Here is a 20143-nt window from a genome sequence, read left to right as displayed (position 1 = left end):
CCCTTGTAACAAGCTGGCTGACATACTGGTGACAGTCACTCCCCATAATAGTCTAAATATGGTTCAGATCATCATTTTCCACTGAGACCTGCTCTAGCGATCTGATGATGAGCTATGCACCAACTTGGGGCAACGGTTGTACACTTTGTCATGTACATAGAGGGCAAAAGAACAATGGGGTTACTACCGGTGCCTTCATCTTGGACTTTGAGGGTGATTTATTGCATGAAAAGTTCAAGAAGATGGTATATCAATGCGATGTGAAACCGTATGGTTTGCAGCCCTTGTTTTCTCCCATCCATACAGTGGAGAATCCATGGTGACCTGTGTGGTAGTGACCACTTTCCAATCTTCCTGTTCCTACATCAGTGTTACTTCCATGGATTCCTGCCCAGACGGACTCTCAACAGTGTTGACTGGGGTGATTCCACCTCTCTTGTTGCCCTTGGCTCCCCACTGCATGGAGATACCAATGAGGCAGTCCAGAATACAACCAACTACAGTGATTCATTCGGCAACTGCTTTGGCAATCCCCTGTTCCTTGGGCCCGCCCTGATGAAAGACTGTAGCTTGGTGGTCATCAGAAATTGCAGAGGCCATTAAATATCATATGCGGGCTTTCCAGTGCCATAAGCAGAACCCATCGATGGAGCATCTCATTGCCTTTAAGAGGTACTGTGCCCGGGTCCGCCATCTAATAAAATGAGGGAGAAAAGAATGCTGTGAACGGTATGTTTCAAGTGTCGGACCACATACCTTCCCTTTGCAAGTTTGGGCAAAGATCATACATCTCTATGGATACCAGGCACCTGCAGGTTTACCTGGTAGTACCTTGAATGGCGCTGTCTACACTGACCCAGACGCTGTCGCCAAACATTTTGTTGTGCATTGTGCTCGAGCCTCTGTGACTAAGAATTATGAACCTGCCTTTCGTGTCCCAAAACAGCGGGTGGAGTGAAAGCAGTTATCTTCTACTTCACCAACTGGAGTCATAAATGCTCCATTCACCAAGTGGGAATTTGTGGAATTGATCGGTGTTCTAGCCCACTGCACTGATATAGCTCCAGGATCGGACCGCGTCCACAACCAAATGATCAAACACCTATCAATGGATTGTCAACATCATATCCTTGACGTCTTTAACTACATGTGGAGTGAGAATCAGTTCCCATCCCAGTGGTAAGGAAGCATTATCATCCCAGTACTGAAACTGGGTAAGCATCCTCTGGAGATGCACAGTTATTGCCCAATTAGTCTCGCCAATTTTCTCTGTAAGTTGCTTGAATGCATGGTCAGGTGGTGGCTGTGTTGGCTCCTTGAATCTTGGAGTCTTCTGGCTTTGTCCCTGGCTGGTTTTCGCCAAGTCCATTCCGTTACTGATAATTTGGTTTACCTGGAGTCTGCCATCCAAACATCTTTTGCCCAATGTCACCACCTTATAGCCATCTTCTTCGGCCTGCAGAAGGCTTATGACACTACATGGCGACACCACATCCTTGCCATCTTACACGAGTGGTGTCTCTGAGGCCCACTCCCAATTTTTATCCAGAAATTCCTGTTCTGTGTGCACTGTGGTAAAGCAAGGCACCTCTGCTCAGTGTGAAGAAGCCACATAACCTACTCCCATCCTGTTCCATGAGGTGGGTTGAAGGGTCACTGTTTTTTGGTTAATTAGGTCATGTTTGCATAACTGGTCTTGCCCAAGGTGTCCCTACCCTCATGGTATTTGGTTGCCTACAACGGTGTTTCTATTCTTCTTTGTGGGTAGTTCTTGATCACTACAGCCAACAAAGTTTGTCATTGACCACCTGCCTGCTACCAATATTTTTGGCCTCTATGCCTTAACATTAAATGTTTTTTCTATCTATGATGAAGTCAAAGTCGTGTCAACCACAGTCCCTTTCCAGGAACAGGATGATCTCTGCACTGCATTTGTATTTTAGCCATATTTTAGATCTGCTTCAGACTTTCAGGTGCATATGATCCTTCAGCCAGATGCCACACCTCATTTTTACCACACCAGATCAATTCTGGTTACCTTACATGCTTCTGTGAAGCAGGAGCTAGATCATCTTCAGGCTGCTGGGGTTATCACACCTCTGACATCCAACACATGGGCCACTCAGCTAGTCATCATCAGAAAGCACAATGGTTCTCTTCAATTGTGTGGAGATTTCAAGGCAACCATCAATGTCCAATGGCAAATGGAAACTTGTCCTCATTCCTGGTCGGAAGACCACCTCAGCAGATACGCTGGAGGGGAATACTACTACAACATAGACCTCACCAAGGTTTACCTCCCATTACCCTTCGATAAAGAATCACAGAACACTGTCATTAATGAGTCTTTTGGATTATATAAGTACAAGTGACTTACGTTTGGCTTTGCCTCGACCCCAGAAATTTTCCAAATGTTTCTGGAACAGCTGATGCACCATATATTGGCATGCATGAATTACTTTGATCTCACTGTGATGAGAGCCTCTCACCAGCACCACTTGCAAAACTTGCATACCCTTTATATGAACCTGTAGGACACAGGCTTGCATTGTTGTTTCAAGAAGTGCAGGTTTTTTTTAAGCCAGAAATTGTGTTTGGGTCATTGGCTCATCAAAGAGTGAGAGAATTAGGCCCATTGATCAGAATGTCACCACAATAGATTCCTTACCTCACCCAACTTACCTCATTTACAGGTGTTTTCTGGCAAAATCAGCTATTATTCTAAGTTCTTACCCTGCACAACCTCTCAATCAGTTGCATAAGAATAGTGTGCCTTATAACTGGGTTCCTGGCTGCAACAGAGCTTTTACCCATTGAAAACCGTGCTGAAATTCATCCCTTGCCTCAAGTCTTTCTCTCCCATTTGGCCGTTGGTTGTGCCAGGCGCCTAAAGCATTTGAATAGTCTTGGCACACAGGAACAGGGATAGATCTGAACAGCCTGTAACATACACATCCAAGATATTGATGCCTGCAGGGTGAAACTATTCCCTGATCAAAATGGGAAGCATTGGAAGTATTTGCCATTACAAACTGTCATGTCAATCTTTTTTGGGATGAAGCTCTTTCTAATTACAGATCACAAGTGACTGCCAGCATTATTGAGGCTGTGCTCCAATCTCCCAGAGAGGATAGCCCAAAGCCTCCAACGCTGGGCATTATTTCTGATTGCGTACAATTATATCATCTTGTATATGCCCATGTTGCAGCATTCCAATACAGACATTGTTGTTTCTATGCACTAGACCACACCATGGTTTTGACCAACAGGAGGTCCTCTGCTCCCATATCAATACCATGCGACAACATAAGTTTGATAGTTTTTCCATTACTGCTACTCATGTCGCTGCTGCCGTGTGCCGGGACCCCACCGTGTGGCAGGTCCTCCACTATGTGACCCATGGCTGGTCAGCTTATCTCAGCTGCTGGCTGGTGACCAAGCTCCTCCTGGAACCTTATTTCTGACAGGCTCTTGGTTGTAGATAATGTCAATCTTTTGGACACAGAGAAATGATCATCCCAGCAGAATTGTGCCAATTGGTGTTCAGCTTGCTGCACCAACAACATTGAGGGATATCCCACAACAAGGTGCTAGCTTCCTGTCATATATATTGGCCAGAAATCACCAGTGCCGTCAAAAGAATGGTCTGTGACTGTACGATGTGTGCCCAGCACCACCACAATCTTTGGCCACCTAACCTACCCCTGCCTCACCTAAGACTGCATACATCTTGATTTTGAAGGCCAATTTTTGAGATTGATGTGGCTTTTCATTATGGATGCTTACTTCAAGTGCCCCTGTGTTGTTCATATGGCATCCTCCATGACTAACATCACCCTCACTGTCATAATCCAGGTTTTGGCCATCAAAGGGTTCCTTCGCACATTGGTCTCCAACAAGAGGCCATAATTCACAGAGTGCATCTTCCAAGATTTCTTGGGGGCCAGTGGCATAAAACATATTTGCAGCCCTCTGTTCCATCCTTTCTCAAATGGTAAAGCAAAACATCTCATTTGAACTTACAAGCAGCAACTGAAAAAAACTGACGAGTCCACTACCACTACATTGGTTCTCACCCTGTTTTCGAGCACTTATTGGACCAACTCCTCCATGGGCACCAACTGAAGGCTGTGCTCGATCGTCTGACACCGCTCCCCTCCATCCCCGTATTATGCACCTAGCATGACTGTGTGGGCCCACTCATGCAGGATCAGAGTGCCGCCATCACAACCAGCTTTGGTCTTGAAAGGTGGTGCCTCCATGGCCACCCCCCCTCTCTCCCCCCCCCACCACCCACCCCCCTCGTCTAGCCACTGCATTTTGGTGACTGTGTAGCACCATGGCTGTCACCCATGATGGCTACATACAACTCCCCACTGTTGCACTGGTGAGGTGATACCTTCTGTGTACATGCAGATCAGTGAAAATACCTGGCACACCCATCACCAGTGACGTCCTGACGGATGCCGGCAGACACCCTACCTTCCCGCAGCATGCAGGTGAAGAGCTTTGGCACTTGATTCTTCTGTCTGAGCATGTTGTGGATTGTGTGTCTCTGTGTTCTTGGCCTGTTGACATTGTTTTGACAAAGGTTCTCACCTTATCCCCTCATTGTTGCATAGGTTCTACATCTACATCGATACTCTGCGAATCACATTTAAGTATCTGGCAGAGGGTTCATCGAAACACCTTCACAATTCTCTGTTATTCCAATCTCATAGCGTGCAGAAAGAACGAACACCTATGTCTTTCCGGGTAAGCTCTAATTTTCCTTATTTTATCTTGATCGTTTCTCCCTATATAGGTCAGCATCAACAAAATATTTTCACACTTGGAGGAAAAATTTGGTGATTGGAATTTCTTGAGAAGTTTCCTCTGCAGCGAAAAATGCCTTTGTTTTAATGATGTCCATCCCAAATCCTGTATCATTTCAGTGACTCTCTCTCCCCTATTTCGCAATAATACAAAATGTGCTGCCCTTCTTTGAGTTGAGCTTTGTCGTTGTACTCTGTCAATCCTATCTGGTAGGGATACCACACAGTGCAGCAGTATTCTACAAGGGGATGGACAAGTGTTGCATAGGCAGTCTCTTTAGTAGGTATGTTACATTTTCTAAGTGTCCTGCCAATAAAACATAGTCCTTAGTTTGCCTCCCCCACAACATTTCCTGTGTTTTCCTTCCAATTTAAGTTCTTCGTAATTGTAATTCTTAGGTATTTAGTTGAATTTATGGCCTTTAGATTTGACTGATTTATCGTGTAACCGAAGTTTAACGGATTCCTTTTAGCACTCGTGTGGATCACCTCACACTTTTCATCATTTTGGGTTAACTGCCAATTTTTGCGCCGTACACGTATCTTTTCTAAATTGTTTTGCGATTTGTTTTGATCTTCTGATGGCTTTGCTAGTTGATAAACGATAGCATCATGTGCAGACAGCCTAAGACGGCTACTCAGATTGCCTCCCAAACCTTTATATAAGTAAGAAACAGCATAGGGTCTACATCACTACCTTGGGAATGCCAGAAATCTCTTCTGTTTTACTCAATGACTTTGCATGAATTACTATGAGCTGTGATCCCTCTGACTGGAAATCTTGAATCCAGTCACATAACTGTGATGATATTCAATAAGCATGCAACTTCACTACAAGCTGCTCGTGTGGTACAGTGTCAGAAGTCTTCCAGAAATCCAGAAACATGGAATTGCTATGAAATCCCTTGTCAATAGCAGTCAACACTTCGTGCAAATAAAGAGCTAGTGCGTTTCACAAGAATGATGTTTTCTAAATCCATGTTGAGTCAATAGTCCGTTCTCTTCGAGGTAATTCGTAATGTTTGAACACAATATATGTTCCAAAATCCTGCTGCATATTGACATTAATGATATGGGTCTCTAATTTACAGAATTACTCCGACTACTTTTCTTGAGTGTTGGTGTGACCTGTGCGACTTTAGAGTCTTTGTGTACAGATCTTTCGTCAACCTAACGGTTGCATATGATTGTTAAGTATGGAGCTATAGCATCAGCATACTCTGAAAGGAACCTAATTGGACCAGGAGACGTACTTTTACTTAGTGATTTAAGTTGTTTCACTTCTCCAAGGATATCTACTTCTATGTTACTCATGTTGGCAGCTGTTCTTGATTCAAATTCTGGAATATTTACTTCATCTTCATTGATGGAGGAATTTTCGTAGGTTGGGTTTAGTAACTCTGCTTTGGCAGCATTGTCTTCAATAGTATCTCCCTTGCTGTCATGCAGAAAAGGCATTGATTGTGCCTTGCCACTAGCATATTTCACATAAAACTAAAATCTCTTTGGATTTTCTGCCAGGTTTCGAGACAAAGTTTCATTGTGGAAACTATAAACATCTCACATTGCATTCCGCACTAAGTTTCTAGCTTCTGTAAAAGATTGTCAATCTTGGAGATTTTGCATCTGTTTAAATTTGGCATGTTTTTTATTGTTTCTGCAACATTGTTTTGACCTGTTTTGTGTACCATGATAATCAGGTCTGTCATTCGTTAATTTATTGGATATAAATCTCTCAGTTGCTGTCGATACTATTTCTTTCAATTCATGCCACATCTGGTCTACACTTGCATTGTTAATTTGGAAGGAATGGAGATTCTCTCTCAGGAAGGCATCAAGTGAATTATCTGCTTTTTTGTAGAGGTATATTTTTCGTTAATTTTTGGAGGATTTTGAGGTTACAATATTCAGTCTCACTACAACAACCCTGTGTTACTAATCCCCGTATCCATTTTTATGCTTATTATTAACTCAGGATTATTTGTTGAATAGAGGTAAAGTGTGTTTTTACAACCATTTACTATTCGCATGGGCTCATGAACTAACTGCTCAAAATAATTTTCAGAGAATGCATTTAGCACAATTTCAGATGATGTTTTATGTGTACCTCCGGAATTAAACATGTATTTTCACCCACATATCAAGGGTAAATTAAAGTCACCACCAATTATAATTGTGTGAGTCAGGTACGTGTTTGAAATCAAACTCAAGTTTTCTTTGAGCCTTTCAGCAATTGTATCATCTGAATTGGGAGGTCGGTAAAAGGATCCAGTTATCATATTCCGGCTGCCAAGAGTGACCTCTGCCCATACTAACTCGCAAGAATTATCTACTTCAATTTCACGACAAGATAAACAACTACTAACAGCAACAAACACACCACCACCAAGTATGTTTAGCCTATCTTTTCGGGACACCGTTAGGTTCTTCACAAAAATTTTGGCTGAACTTACATCCGGCTTTAGCCAGCTTTCAGTGCCTATAACAATTTGAGCATCAGTGCTTTCTATTATCACTTGGAGCTCTGGCACTTTCCCAACACAGGTACGACAGTTTACAACTGTTATACTGATGGTTTCTGTATCTACGTTCTTCCTGTGTTCGGCATGCACCCTTTGTGACTGAAGCCCTTTTTATGTTTTCCCGAGACCCTTCTAACCTAAAAAACCACCCAGTCCATGCCACACAGCCCCTGATACCCATGTAGCCACCTCCTGCACATAGGGACTCCTGATCTATTCAGAGGAACTTGAAACCCAACCATGCTATGGCACAAGTCGAGGAATCTGCAGCCTACACGGTCGCAGAACCATCTTAGCCTCTGATTCAGACCCTCCACTCAGCTCTGTACCAAAGGTCCGCAATCAGTCCTGTCGACTATGCAGCAAATGGTCAGCTCTGCTTTCATCTCGCAAGACTGGCAGCCTTTACCACTTTTGTTAGCTGCTTGAAACCAGAGAGAATCTCGTCTGATCCAAAGTGACACACGTCATTGGTACTGTCATCAGTCACAACTTGCAGTTGGCTGCACCCTGTGTTCTTCATGGCATCTGGAAGGACGCAGTTCACATCTGGAATGACTCCACCTGGTCTGCACACAGAGTGCACATTGACGTTTTTCCCCTTGTTGGCAGCCATATCCCTAAGGGGCCCCATAATGTGCCTAATGTTGGAGCTCCCAACTATCAATAATCCCACCCTCTGCGATTGCCCAGATCTTGCAGGCTGATTTCCTCTGAAACAGGACAGGCGACTGCATCTGGCTGAGCGACAGTGTCAGCCACAGACAGCGCTTGGATCCTGTTTGTCAGACCAACTGGGAAGGCCTTACGTGCGGCCCCCTGCAAAGTCTTTCGCCACCTGCCATGCCCCGGTGTGACCTCCCACTTGGTCCGCTGCTCGTGGTCGTGCAGTAGCGTTCTCGCTTCCCGCGCCCGGGTTCCCAGGTTCGATTCCCGGCGGGGTCAGGGATTTTCTCTGCCTTGTGATGACTGGGTGTTGTGTGATGTCCTTAGGTTAGTTAGGTTTAAGTAGCTCTAAGTTCTAGGGGACTGATGACCATAGATGTTAAGTCCCATTGTGCTCAGAGCCATTTGAACCATTTTGAACCTCCCACTTGACCACAGGTGAATGATCAATGTCACTGCAATCAGTAACTGGGCAGGCCACCAGTGAGGACCGATCGGAGGACTCTGATGTGCTGGACATCAGTTGGACCCCCACAGCTGGCCCACAACAATGGTGCCCATCCACTGTAGCTTCAAGCTGTGTAACCGAAGCCGTCACAGCCTGGAGCTGAGAGCGAAGTGTCACGAACTCGGCTCACATCCACACACAACAATCGCAGTCCCTATCTATACTAAAGACCGTGGAAAACCAAAATACCGAGATAAATAGACCATCAGCACATGCTGCGGAACTCTACTGTAGACCCTGATGAAAATGCAGGAACTGTGTCTAATAAATTAGATATACACACAGAGATTCAAAAACCTAGCTGTCGAAACACTTGGGTGAGACTAAATAATTCGCCCCGATTAGGATTTTGTAATATGTTACAAAATCGGTTCACATCCCAGCACAAATGAAAATGTGAGAACAGTGGCTATTACTTATTAAATTAACACAAACTCAAGAAACTAAACTCAAAGCACACAGATGAAATTATATAATTCACTCCTGGTTAGAAACTCGTAAAAGTCACAAAATCAGTTACTTCCCTGTTACTGCGTCTGTCTCAGCCGGTCGCTGCTTTGATCTTTTCCTTGTCTGCATCTTGTCCACTGCTGGTCAGCCATGTTTAACTTGACTACCGCTTCTTATCACATTCTGTCCTGCAGGTGGCCCTTCCACCTTGTGGTTTCGCCCATTTCTCTCCCGGGGTTCTGACACATTTGCTGATATCCGCCTCACACGGATACGCTTCGCAGTACAAATGCCAATATGAGATTTTATATTGTTTTCTCCAACTTAATTCTGCCCATATAATTGCTGTTTGGGCACCCTGTGGACTGATTGTTTTATGACTCACAACAAACAAGAGAATGTCACATTTGGTACTGAATATTGAAAAGTTAATGTTAAGCTCTTTCATTTGATACTGTTTGCATCTACAAGGTATTATATGCATTGGCTTCCCCAACTTTACAGTCAATGAGCAATGCCAAAGAGAGGCAAGATATCGTACTAATTCTGCAGTATTGCATGGACTTGAAGACCTGATTGTATAATTGTGCACATGCATTAGAGTGGGCTATTTCAGTTGAAGATGGAGTTTGCTGAAAGTAGTTATTAAAGGATTATCTTAGTTCTTATACTTACTTCAGAACTACATTATAAATTTCTTTAACATTGATAATCTTTCAGATTGAAAAAAAAGGCTGCAGTACATACTAATTTTCTAATATCTCTTCGCAGGTGACCAAGCAGTACATGTGCTAGAGTCTCTTGTTGATAGATTCAACTGTTACACAGATGAGGGGATATGTCACCTCCTCCTGAGTGCTACACTCAAACTTTTTATGAAAATGCCAGCAAGGGTGCAGCATATCTTAGGAGAGCTCATGGAGGCTTGTATCTTGGATAGGGATGAGTTCTCAGAGCTCAGATGGAGAGCACTTAAATTTTACAACATGCTGAAGGCTAATCCACAGCTTGTGAGGACACTACTTGGCCTGGACGAAAGAGAGGCAATTTCTTGAAGTTGTTGCATAAGAGAAATATGTAAAAATTAACTCTCACCATTGCTAAGATAAGTGGTTGTGATTTGTTTCTTTCTTGTGAGCTGTGATATGTAAATAAACTGTTTTTAATGTTTTATGAAAGCAGTGGAAGTGTGTTTTGTCTTATTTTGTTCTCTTTTTTGTCTTGTGTTCAGTTACTCTGGGAACTCCTACATCTCTTATGCACATTTATTCCTCGTTTTTTCCTCAGAAATTAAACTTTACTTCACTTCAGTGGATCCAAACTATAAGCAAGCATGGTATTTGCCAGTGCTTTCAGATATAAAACTAGCTTTCAAATATAAAACTATGTATCATAATATTTGAAACTTTAATTGTATGGATTGATTTATTTAATCCTGATCAAATTGAAATTAAGAAAGTAATTAATGTAATTCAGTTTGTGAAATTGTTACCGGTGTGAGCAAAAAATAAAATGCAGATACACTTACAGATCAAAGTCAACCGCACCCTTGGAACGACAGAGATTGCTGCAGGCAGAGGAAAACTGTGTTGCTTGAACAAAGGGTCCCATGATCTTCATACTAAAGTAAAGTAATGTTAAGTTTCTGTTGGCAAATAATTGTAAGTTGTTGCCAGCCTGTGTTGTCATCATTCTGCTGTATATGTCGCCTAACCCCGTTTGGCTCTGCGACGAAGCTGTATAGTTGCTGTGTACAATCATGTCATCAGGAAACAGCAACTACTTTCAGTGCTAAGGGGTTCTCTTCCTGCCATGTTTATAAGGTTGACACAGAGGATTTGGGGAGTATAAAAGAATGCGTCAAAGTTTGTATTAATATATCTAAAAACAAAGATGATGTGACTTACCAAATGAAAGTGCTGGCAGGTCGACAGACACACAAACAAACACAAACATACACACAAAATTCAAGCTTTCGCAACAAACTGTTGCCTCATCCCTCTTTCCTGATGAGGCAACAGTTTGTTGCGAAAGCTTGAATTTTGTGTGTATGTTTGTGTTTGTTTGTGTGTCTGTCGACCTGCCAGCACTTTAATTTGGTAAGTCACATCATCTTTGTTTTTAGATATATTTTTCCTACGTGGAATGTTTCCCTCTATTATAATCATATCATTAATTTGAATCCAACAAAGTTTGTATTAAATTAGACATTAGTTATTTATACTGAGTCACATTCTTGTAGTGTGTTTTCTTAAATGAACATATCAAGCATATTGGACTGACACCATTGCAAGATGTCCAGGCTGTTTGCTAGCTGCTAAGTGCAGTGCATCAGGCAATACCTGCTTTCTTCTCTTATGGAAGAAGTAGTCTCCTATAGACCTTGCCAGTGCAATTGCTAGATTACAGCGGTTTGCAGGTGTTCAGACCCATCCAATGTATTGTAGTCCACTTTGGTCACTCACCCTGTGTAACGCAGCAACTTATTAAGAGACGGCACTCATTGCAGTAAGCCATGCAGCTGTCTAGTATGCTCACAGCACTGCCTGCCGTGAGAACTGCATTGCATAACATTCAGTCGATACAAAGATTCATACTCTCTACGAATCTAAATAATCCATATTAGTTATTATCTGATTTTTCTCAAATTTGTACACAGCCTTTTGTTATTAATGGAATGACGCTATCAGAATTTCATATTTTTATTTGTTGTAATTCTGTAGATAAAGAGAAGTACCTAAAACTCCTAAAACTTATGCTTGGTTTTTTAAAAATCAAGTTAGGAACAATAACAGATTGACTTTCACTATCGTTTGAAGCCATTCCAAAGTTATCAGTGCATAAAAATCAATTAATTAGAATTTTGTTTTTAAACTTGAGTCTCTGTGCATTGCATAATAAAAAAATCGGTCAAAATTATTTGATTATATTTTGCCATGTGAGTGTATGAGAATGATTGAGAGAGTGTATGTGGGACATACGTTAAAATTTAATATTTAATTTTTCGTAAAACCTAGTACAAACGAACCATGGGAAAGTTATGTTGTAACTGCGATTCAGGTGACGTGTATCAGTGTGTGCTTGCTTTTGTATAAAAGCTGCCAGAATGGAAGTGAGAGGCGAAATAAGTTTATTTATCAATTTGAAGAATATTTTACACTTCGTCTATTTTGATTAAACAGTATACAAGAAATTGAAGTTTTGCTGATATTAATTACTATCAAATTAGTGACTGGATAAGGCAAAATTTGCTGCAAGAACGATCTGTAAGGAACATTCTGATTGGTCGTTTAGATCAACAGCCAATCAGAATTAAGCTGTTCCCACTCGAATAGGGACGTGGGCAGATAGGAGTGTACCTCGAGGAGTCGTTTGCTAGCTGGTCTACGGATAACACGATATCAGATCACTCCTTGAAAATACTCTGTAAGACGAGAAAATAGTGAGCTAATTTTGGTCCAAACATATCATGACTGAAGTGACTGGAGTTACGAAAATTTTAATGAAAGTTTGGTTTGTGTAAATTAAATAGTTTGAGAGACATGAGCGTGTGAACTTTCTGGTCATAGTAACAATGCCGCTCTGTACGAAGACCACTGAAACAACTGAATGTTTAACTCATGAATAATTGTGGGTCTGTGATTGGTAGAACATGAAAATTAGTCGGGTCGGACTTACAAAAATTCTGGCTGCCTTTTGAATGTATATTTGTTATACAGACAGTGAACTTTGAATGATAACGTTTTAACATATTAAATACGGACTTGATAGCCATTTCATGTATTTCAATATGAATAAAAAAGCAGATTTAATCTAATGTGAAATGCTTTTCTGCAAGTTGACTGAATATCGCGAATGCCCGATTTTTTAATTGTAAACTTCCTGGATCCTACAGACTTGTCTCGTGTAAAGTTATGGGAATCAGATTGCATTTTTCAAGGAAACTTAGCTTTTATGTCATGAGTTTGGGTTAGTTTAGGGCATGAGGGAATTGATAGATGGTAGATAAAAACATATTTTCATTATGCCTACTAAAAGTCTAATGAGGCAAAGCAATTGTTAAAACAGTTTGATATGCATTTGTGATGAGAGGGTCTCAAATCATTGCTCAGCCATCCAGATTTTAATTCTTTGTGGTATCCTTAAACTGTTTAAGATGTGTCTGGATGGTTCCTTTGATATTAAAAAGAGCCTACTTCCTGCCCTATCCTTGACTGATCATAGCTAGTGTTCCATCTCTAATGACATCACTGTTGACTAGTCTCCCTTCTCTTTTCAAAACTTTAAATTAATTTTTCATTGAATTTCAAGTACAGATGCACATGAAAAACTAAAACATAACTTGGCTGGAATAATCTATACTCTTGATAAAATTTCTCAGTAGAAACTTTTTATATTAACCTAATGATTGCATAATAAATTTATCACAAACAGTAGAAGGTATTGGTAAGCATGTCAAATGTGTTGTACTGAATGCTTTACAGCCCTTACAAGAAACGTTTTGTGTATATTGGTAATAGGTAATGCAAAGACTAGCAGTACGTATAGTCCAACACCACATGCAGCTAGTCTTATACCGCTCCCACTGTGTTCTTGAGCAAGTTTCTGGTAATGTTTGTACCTTCTTTCATATTATCTTGTAGCTGTAAATAAGACAGTGACTAGGGGCTGTGCTTGTTTTGAATGGATGCAAGGAAAATTGGCCACTGTCTAGAAAAAATCTAGAAGGTGTGTTGGTTATAGTTCGAAGGGTTTTGCACAGCTGAAGTATTGTGGAGCATCTTGGACAAAGTCTAAGGTGTCCCCGAAATCGCTGGGGATCCCGGATGCTGTTTAAACTTCTAATGCCCATGATCTGCCTAGTTTATTCCCAGGATGGATAGTGACTAGTAGCAGAGTTGCGAATCTGGTTGGAATGAATGATCTGGACAAGTTCATAGGGTGGTCTCCCTCTCTACTAGACCCAGAAATGGTCTCCAGCTTCTTCGGATGATCACATATCACCTACCTCATTGCAGTTCCTTACTTCTTGATGTTTTCTTTCCTTCCCTCTGCTTTTTACATGGCTCACTACCTCATATGATAAATGTCAAATTGGCAGTCCATCCTTTTCTTCTCCTGCAAACCTGTAGGCTGTGATTATTGTGGGAACTAGTGATTAATGACTTTAATGGTGAGCTCCATCCAACATCTTGCAAATTATGCACCTACCCCATGATGGCATCAGTAATATCATTATTTGCTGTTTAGGTGATATGATGCACATGTATTTATCCTTTTTACCAAAAATACTCTCTCTCAGTTTTAGCAGTCTGCCCCACTGCTGAGTACCATTAGTAGTTTTCTGGCAATTTTCAAATTGATGCAGTAGGGCTCTTCTGGGATCACATTGGTAAAATACTCTGTTATTCACTGTTAGAAAATTCTGATAGTAGAATGTCATTCCCACTGATAATTTCTAGCAATTATCTCTTTGTTACTGCTTACTATTTTCAAAATTCAGTAGTTCCTTTGTCTTTCCTCCATAAACAAATACCCTGGTTTTCCAGGATAATTTTGTGCACAAAAAATGTATATGCCAGCCATTTTGTGTCTCATATTTCACCATATGAGACCTGGTTCTCGTGAGTTTCTCCAGTAAAAGCAAAGAATCAGGTCACAAGCTGTTACAGGAAAATATGTGAAAATCAAAGTCTCTGTATGCAATAAAGATCACAAATGGTAATGAATGTGGTCTGACTAGTGCTCCTGTCACTGGCATACTATGCAGAGAACATTCAATGGAAAGACAGACAGAGTATCAAATTTTGGCGTCCTTGGATGGCGTCTTGGAGCTGATTAACAGTGATATTATAAAAATTCAACTTCATATTTTAAGAACTGCCTAGTTTTGAAGCTACCTAGTGTGAAACAGAGTAGAAACTTATGGCTGCAAATACCTATGTCACAAAACAAACAAAAGGGTGGAAAAGTTAGCCAAGAGACAACAGCTCGAGCAGCACACAACTTACGGAGCAATAAAGTGCATAACCATCATGATAGCAGTTTACTATAACATCTATGCATTACATATTCATCATGGCTAGCTTAAAATGGAAGTTTATTTTAATTACAGAAAAGGTAACTACAAAACAGCGGCACAAATCACACTTCTTACCTCAAAGTGAACGAACCAATCCCAGGCCTTTTTTTTCCCCAGTATTCCTAAAGCAAGAATTTTTAAATACTCCTATGAGATAATATAAACAAATACAAACAAATATGAGCAAATTTTCTTAAGCTCTTATAACTGAAGTTTGCTCTGGCCATGTGCAACTCAAATGACAAATAAAAGTAACACAGTACACTAACTCTCCAGACAACTTTAAACATAAAGAAGATAAACATGTTAGCTGTAAGTTAGGTGTAGGGGATGTGAGTATTTGTAGCTTGTGTGTGTATCAACTCTGCTGGGTTGAATATATAGTACTTATGTACTCAATGTCCCATTTTGAGTGACAATTGCACAGAATTTTTCATCAAAAAGACAATAAAATAGGAAATGAAATGGATGATTAATTACTACATCCAGAGTGAAGAGGACAATCATTGTTGTCAAACACCTGTTATGCTGGGAATTCTCCACTGCATTAGTGGGACGAAGAGGTGTTAACATAAACAATCTGCTAGTAAAGGGCTGGATCCTTCTTAAACATATTTATGTGACAAAAGTCATGGGACACCTCCTAATATCACATCAGACCTCTCTCAACATAGTGTAGCAACTCAACGTGGCACGGACCCAACACGTAGTTGGAAGTCCCCTGCAGAAATACTGAGCCATGCTGCATCTATAGCCATACATAATTTCAAAAGTGTTGATGGAACATGATTTTGTGCAAAGGCTGATCTCTTGATTACATCTCATAAAAGTTTGATGGGATTCATGTCAAGCAATCTGAGTGGCCAAACAATTTGCTCAAATTGTCCAGAATGTTCTTAAAACCTGTTACGAACAATTGTGGTCCGGTGACACAGCACATTGTTCTCCTTCAAAATTCCTTCATTTTTTGGGAACATAAAGTCCATAAATGGCTGCAAATGGTCTCCAAGTAGCTGAATACAACTTTCGGTCAATAATCAGTTCAGCTGGACCGGAAGACCCAGTCCATTCTATGTAAACACAGCTCACACCATTATGGAGACACCACCAGCTTGCACAGTGCCTTGTTGACAACATGGGTCCATGGCTTCGTGGGGTCTGCACCACACTCAAACCCTACCATCAGCTCTTCCCAACTGAGTTTAGGACTCATCTGATAAGTGCAGGGTTTTCCAGTCATCTATGGTCCAGTCAATATGGTCATGAGCATAGGAGAGGTGCAGCAGGTGATGTCATGCTGTCAGCAAAGGTACTCGCGTCAGCCATATGCTGCCATAGCCCATTAATGCCAAATTTTACCACACTGTCCTAATGGATAAGTTTGTCATGTGCCATGGCCCACATTGATTTTTACATTTATTTTACACAGTGTTGCTTGTCTGTTGGCACTGACAGCTCTATGCAAGCACTGCTATTTTCGGTCATTAAGTGAAGGTCATTGGCCACTATGTTGTCCGTCGTGAGAGATAATACCTGAAATTTAGTACTCTCGGCACACACTTGACACTATTGATAACGGAATATTGAATCTCTTATCGATTTACAAAATGGAATGTCCCATACGTCTAGTTCTAACTACCATTCCATGCTCGAAATCTGCTAATTCTCACTGTATGGCCATAATCTATAGTGGGTCCCATCTGTCTGACCTGTTCTACTAATCTAAACTTGATCCATAGTTCCTTGTGCTGAGATCTAAATGAATCGAATAATATTGTACATTGGATTGCATACTGACAATTGTTAGTTTCATGGTGAATGATTAAATAATTCTGATACTGCATGACAAAAACTTGCTACTATCCAGTTTTTTTTTCTCTCTCTCTCTAACTGATTTCGATTTAATACTAAAAAATCTTTTTAAAATTGTGTGGCACAGCTAAAAAATAACCACACCAAGGTGCTAAAAAGTTTTTGATTTGTTATAATAAAACAAAAAAATTTCAGTGTGTGGTGTAGTTATTTTACATGAAAATGAACTGATTCGTCTGGTGGGAAAGATGACAGTTTATATTGCAGAGATTTTTTTTCTGAGAATTGAGGGATGGGGAACAATGACCTTGCTGCACCTCGCTGAGTACATTTTTGTTCATTTCCAATGCCATTTTTAAATTTGTCATTGTTTGCATAATTCTGCTATATTTGGAATGTAATACAGGGATTGGAAATTAAATTCCTAATAAGAGAATTGAAACACAGCATAACATCTACTATAGTGCACAGAACCATTGCCAAGCGTGCATCTACGCAGTCAGAATACAGATTTAAGAAGTACCACAAGGAACTTCCAATTCTAGTTACATTTTTACTGAGGGTTAGTGTAACACCTTATTGTACGGGGAGTTAATTTAAATCTATAAATTCCACTAAATACAATAGAAGTCCTTTGCTGTTTTCTTCTGTTTAATGCTAACAGGATGCACATTTGTAACAGCACAGGGCTATAAATAATTCATATCTATAGGTGCAATTATATCACTCCTTGAGTCTTTCCTTTTTATTTATTCCAGTATGTTGATAATGGAGAACAACTTGTTTTTCTTCGTACTTGAGAATTGTATGTTGTTATAATGACCGGCTAAAGTAAATTTTAACCATGGTAAACTTCCGTATAATCTAACATAGCTGAATGAAATGTAGCACACACTACAAATTTTTAAAAGCTCTGCAAAAAGGAGCACTTGTACCATGTAAGCAAATGCATCTCGATGATGAAAGGAGAGTGGGAGTGGTCAGCAGAGGCAGAATACGAGATGACTGGGTGTTTGTGTTGTCATCATTTCATCATGATCATTCATAAAAGTGATGAGTTTGGACTGAGCAAAGGTCGGGGATTGGTATGAATGCTGATAACCACACAGGTGAGTGCCCCACAAACCAATCATCAGAGGCAGAATATTACCTGTCCTGGATAACATGGACAAGAGCTAACTGTACACATGAAATGACTTATTTCAAGTCTTCCTCAGACTGCAACTGGCTAGAAACTTTACCTTTCACTTTTTCCTTCCTTCCACCCAATTCTTCTCGGCCTTTCCTATATATTTACAAGAAATTCCTTGTGGTGTCATGTCATGCTTTCTTCTGGGTCAGGTGATCCTAGCTTAGTGATCCATGTAGATCTGCCCTTTTCCTTCCATGAAGTGGAGAGCCCATCAGGCACCTATCAGCTGTCTGTAAGCTATCGATACACTCTAGGTGGACTGAAATGCACTTATCTTGCATTAAAAGATGTACACACACACACACACACACACACACACACACACACACACACACACACACACACACACACGGGGGGGGGGGGGGGGAGAATGTAGGAAAAGAGATATTGCTATTTACTGTAAAGAAGACACATCAAGCTGCACACAGGCACGATTAACACACACTCACTTATAGCTTTCGGCCACAGCCTTCATCAGTAAAGGCCATGGCCAAAAGCTAGAAATGAGTCTTCTAATCATGCCCGACTGCAACATGACGTGTCTTCTTTATGGTAACTAGCAATCTATCTTTGCCTACATTGTTGATATTCCTACCTGAAGAACAGACAGAGATTGCTGTTACATGTTGAATTTTCCAGTTCTTTCCATTTCATATCTCCTTATCTGCTGTTACTTCCTTTGGGTGTATATTGTCCCAGCCTAGCTATGCCCTGATCCTGTGACTACAATCACAAAGTTACAAATGAAGTTATTCAACTCAAACAACTATCTGCATGTAAGAATTTGTGGGGATATGAAATGGAATAGTTAAATAGGCTCAGTTGTGGAATAAAGTGGGAGTCAGACTTTGGTTCATTGGTAGTGTACATAGGAGACCACTTAAAAAACACCTCTGACAGTTATCCTAGAATATTGCTCAAGTGTGTAGTACCAATGCCAAATAGGACTGATGTTAGGTATTGAACAGATACAAAGACAAATTGTAGATGTTTGTTACGGAGGTGTCATGGAAATCTTGAACTGGCAGATGACTGAAGAAAAATGCCAGCCATCCTGTGAAAGCATACCTAAACTTTCATAAAGCAGTATTAAGTGGGGAACTAGGAATACAATACAGCTCTCTACATATTGCACTCGTTGGGACGGCGACGACAAGACTGGACCCATTACAGCACACAGATGCACTGTAGTAATCATTCTTCCACGTTTCAAACATGAATATTAAAACCCTAATGTGTGGTACAATTGGAAGTACTGTCTGTTGTGCACTTCAAAGTGGCTTGCACTGAAAGGATATGAATTATACTGAGTTGCTAATTAATTTATTGGATCTAGATAACTTATTATGGCAATGAGAAAGTAGCAAAGCTGTCTTGAAGCAAATTGTGATTTTGAAATCCGTTTAAAATCTCGCTTAAGAAAAAGTTTACATTTTCTTTTTCTTTGATTATGATCAATCTGTAAATGACTAGAATGGTATTTAGTAACAATGTCCAACTCTTCTTGTAATCCTGATTCAGTGTTCAATAGAAGCAGTCATGTGCAATAAATGACCCACATGTGAGTGCTTCTCATCAAATTGGATCAATCAAAAGAACATAATTTGGGAAGGAATGAACAGATCAGAAAAATTTCTCTTTAATAGATCTGAAAGTGAAAAAAAGTGTGTAAGTACTTTGTATGGAATTACACAGTTCTTACGAGTACTTTTTTCTGCAACAGAAACCATAATCTTCAGTTTTTTGTGAATACACAATTTGATTGGTATTGAATATTGTAATTAGGATATTTTCTGTCTCCTTCCACTGCCATGTTTGCAAAGTTTGATAATAGGCCTGAAATATAACAACACAAGCTGGCATGTACACAGTTTGTTTCAATGTCAGAAGTGAATCAAATTTTTATTACTTCACAGTATCTCAGGCAGATACAATTTCTTTCTTTTTAAGAAAATAACTTTCATTTTAAGCTATATTATTACTTTGTATTTTTAAGTAAGTTTTTATCCTATTACTACCTTATATATTTCAATGTTTCCTGACCTATGTCACTGTTAGGAGCTATTCAGTTCTTGTACCATTTGAAAAGGTGGCTTC

General features: G+C 40.4%; 1 protein-coding gene across 2 annotated transcripts in view; it reads left to right on the top strand.

Moving 5' to 3' along the window:
- LOC124711769 (AP-4 complex subunit beta-1-like) overlaps positions 1–10898 on the top strand; it is a 44161-nt gene extending 33263 nt beyond the window's left edge. Inside the window, exon 7 of one of the 2 annotated variants that reach the window (XM_047241983.1) lies at positions 10491–10898. In XM_047241983.1, the coding sequence (XP_047097939.1) occupies positions 10491–10573 (83 nt within the window). In that variant the 3' untranslated portion in view covers positions 10574–10898. Of the gene's footprint in view, positions 1–9731; positions 10142–10490 lie in introns of those variants that run through there. The other variant, XM_047241982.1, reaches the window with a different exon arrangement.
- The last annotated feature ends 9245 nt before the right edge of the window (positions 10899–20143 follow it).

Source organism: Schistocerca piceifrons, chromosome 8 (genome assembly GCF_021461385.2).
Source record: "Schistocerca piceifrons isolate TAMUIC-IGC-003096 chromosome 8, iqSchPice1.1, whole genome shotgun sequence".
Lineage (NCBI taxonomy): Eukaryota > Metazoa > Arthropoda > Insecta > Orthoptera > Acrididae > Schistocerca > Schistocerca piceifrons.
The sequence above is the reverse complement of the archived record's forward strand: the minus strand, read 5'-3'. Positions and strand labels throughout refer to the sequence as shown.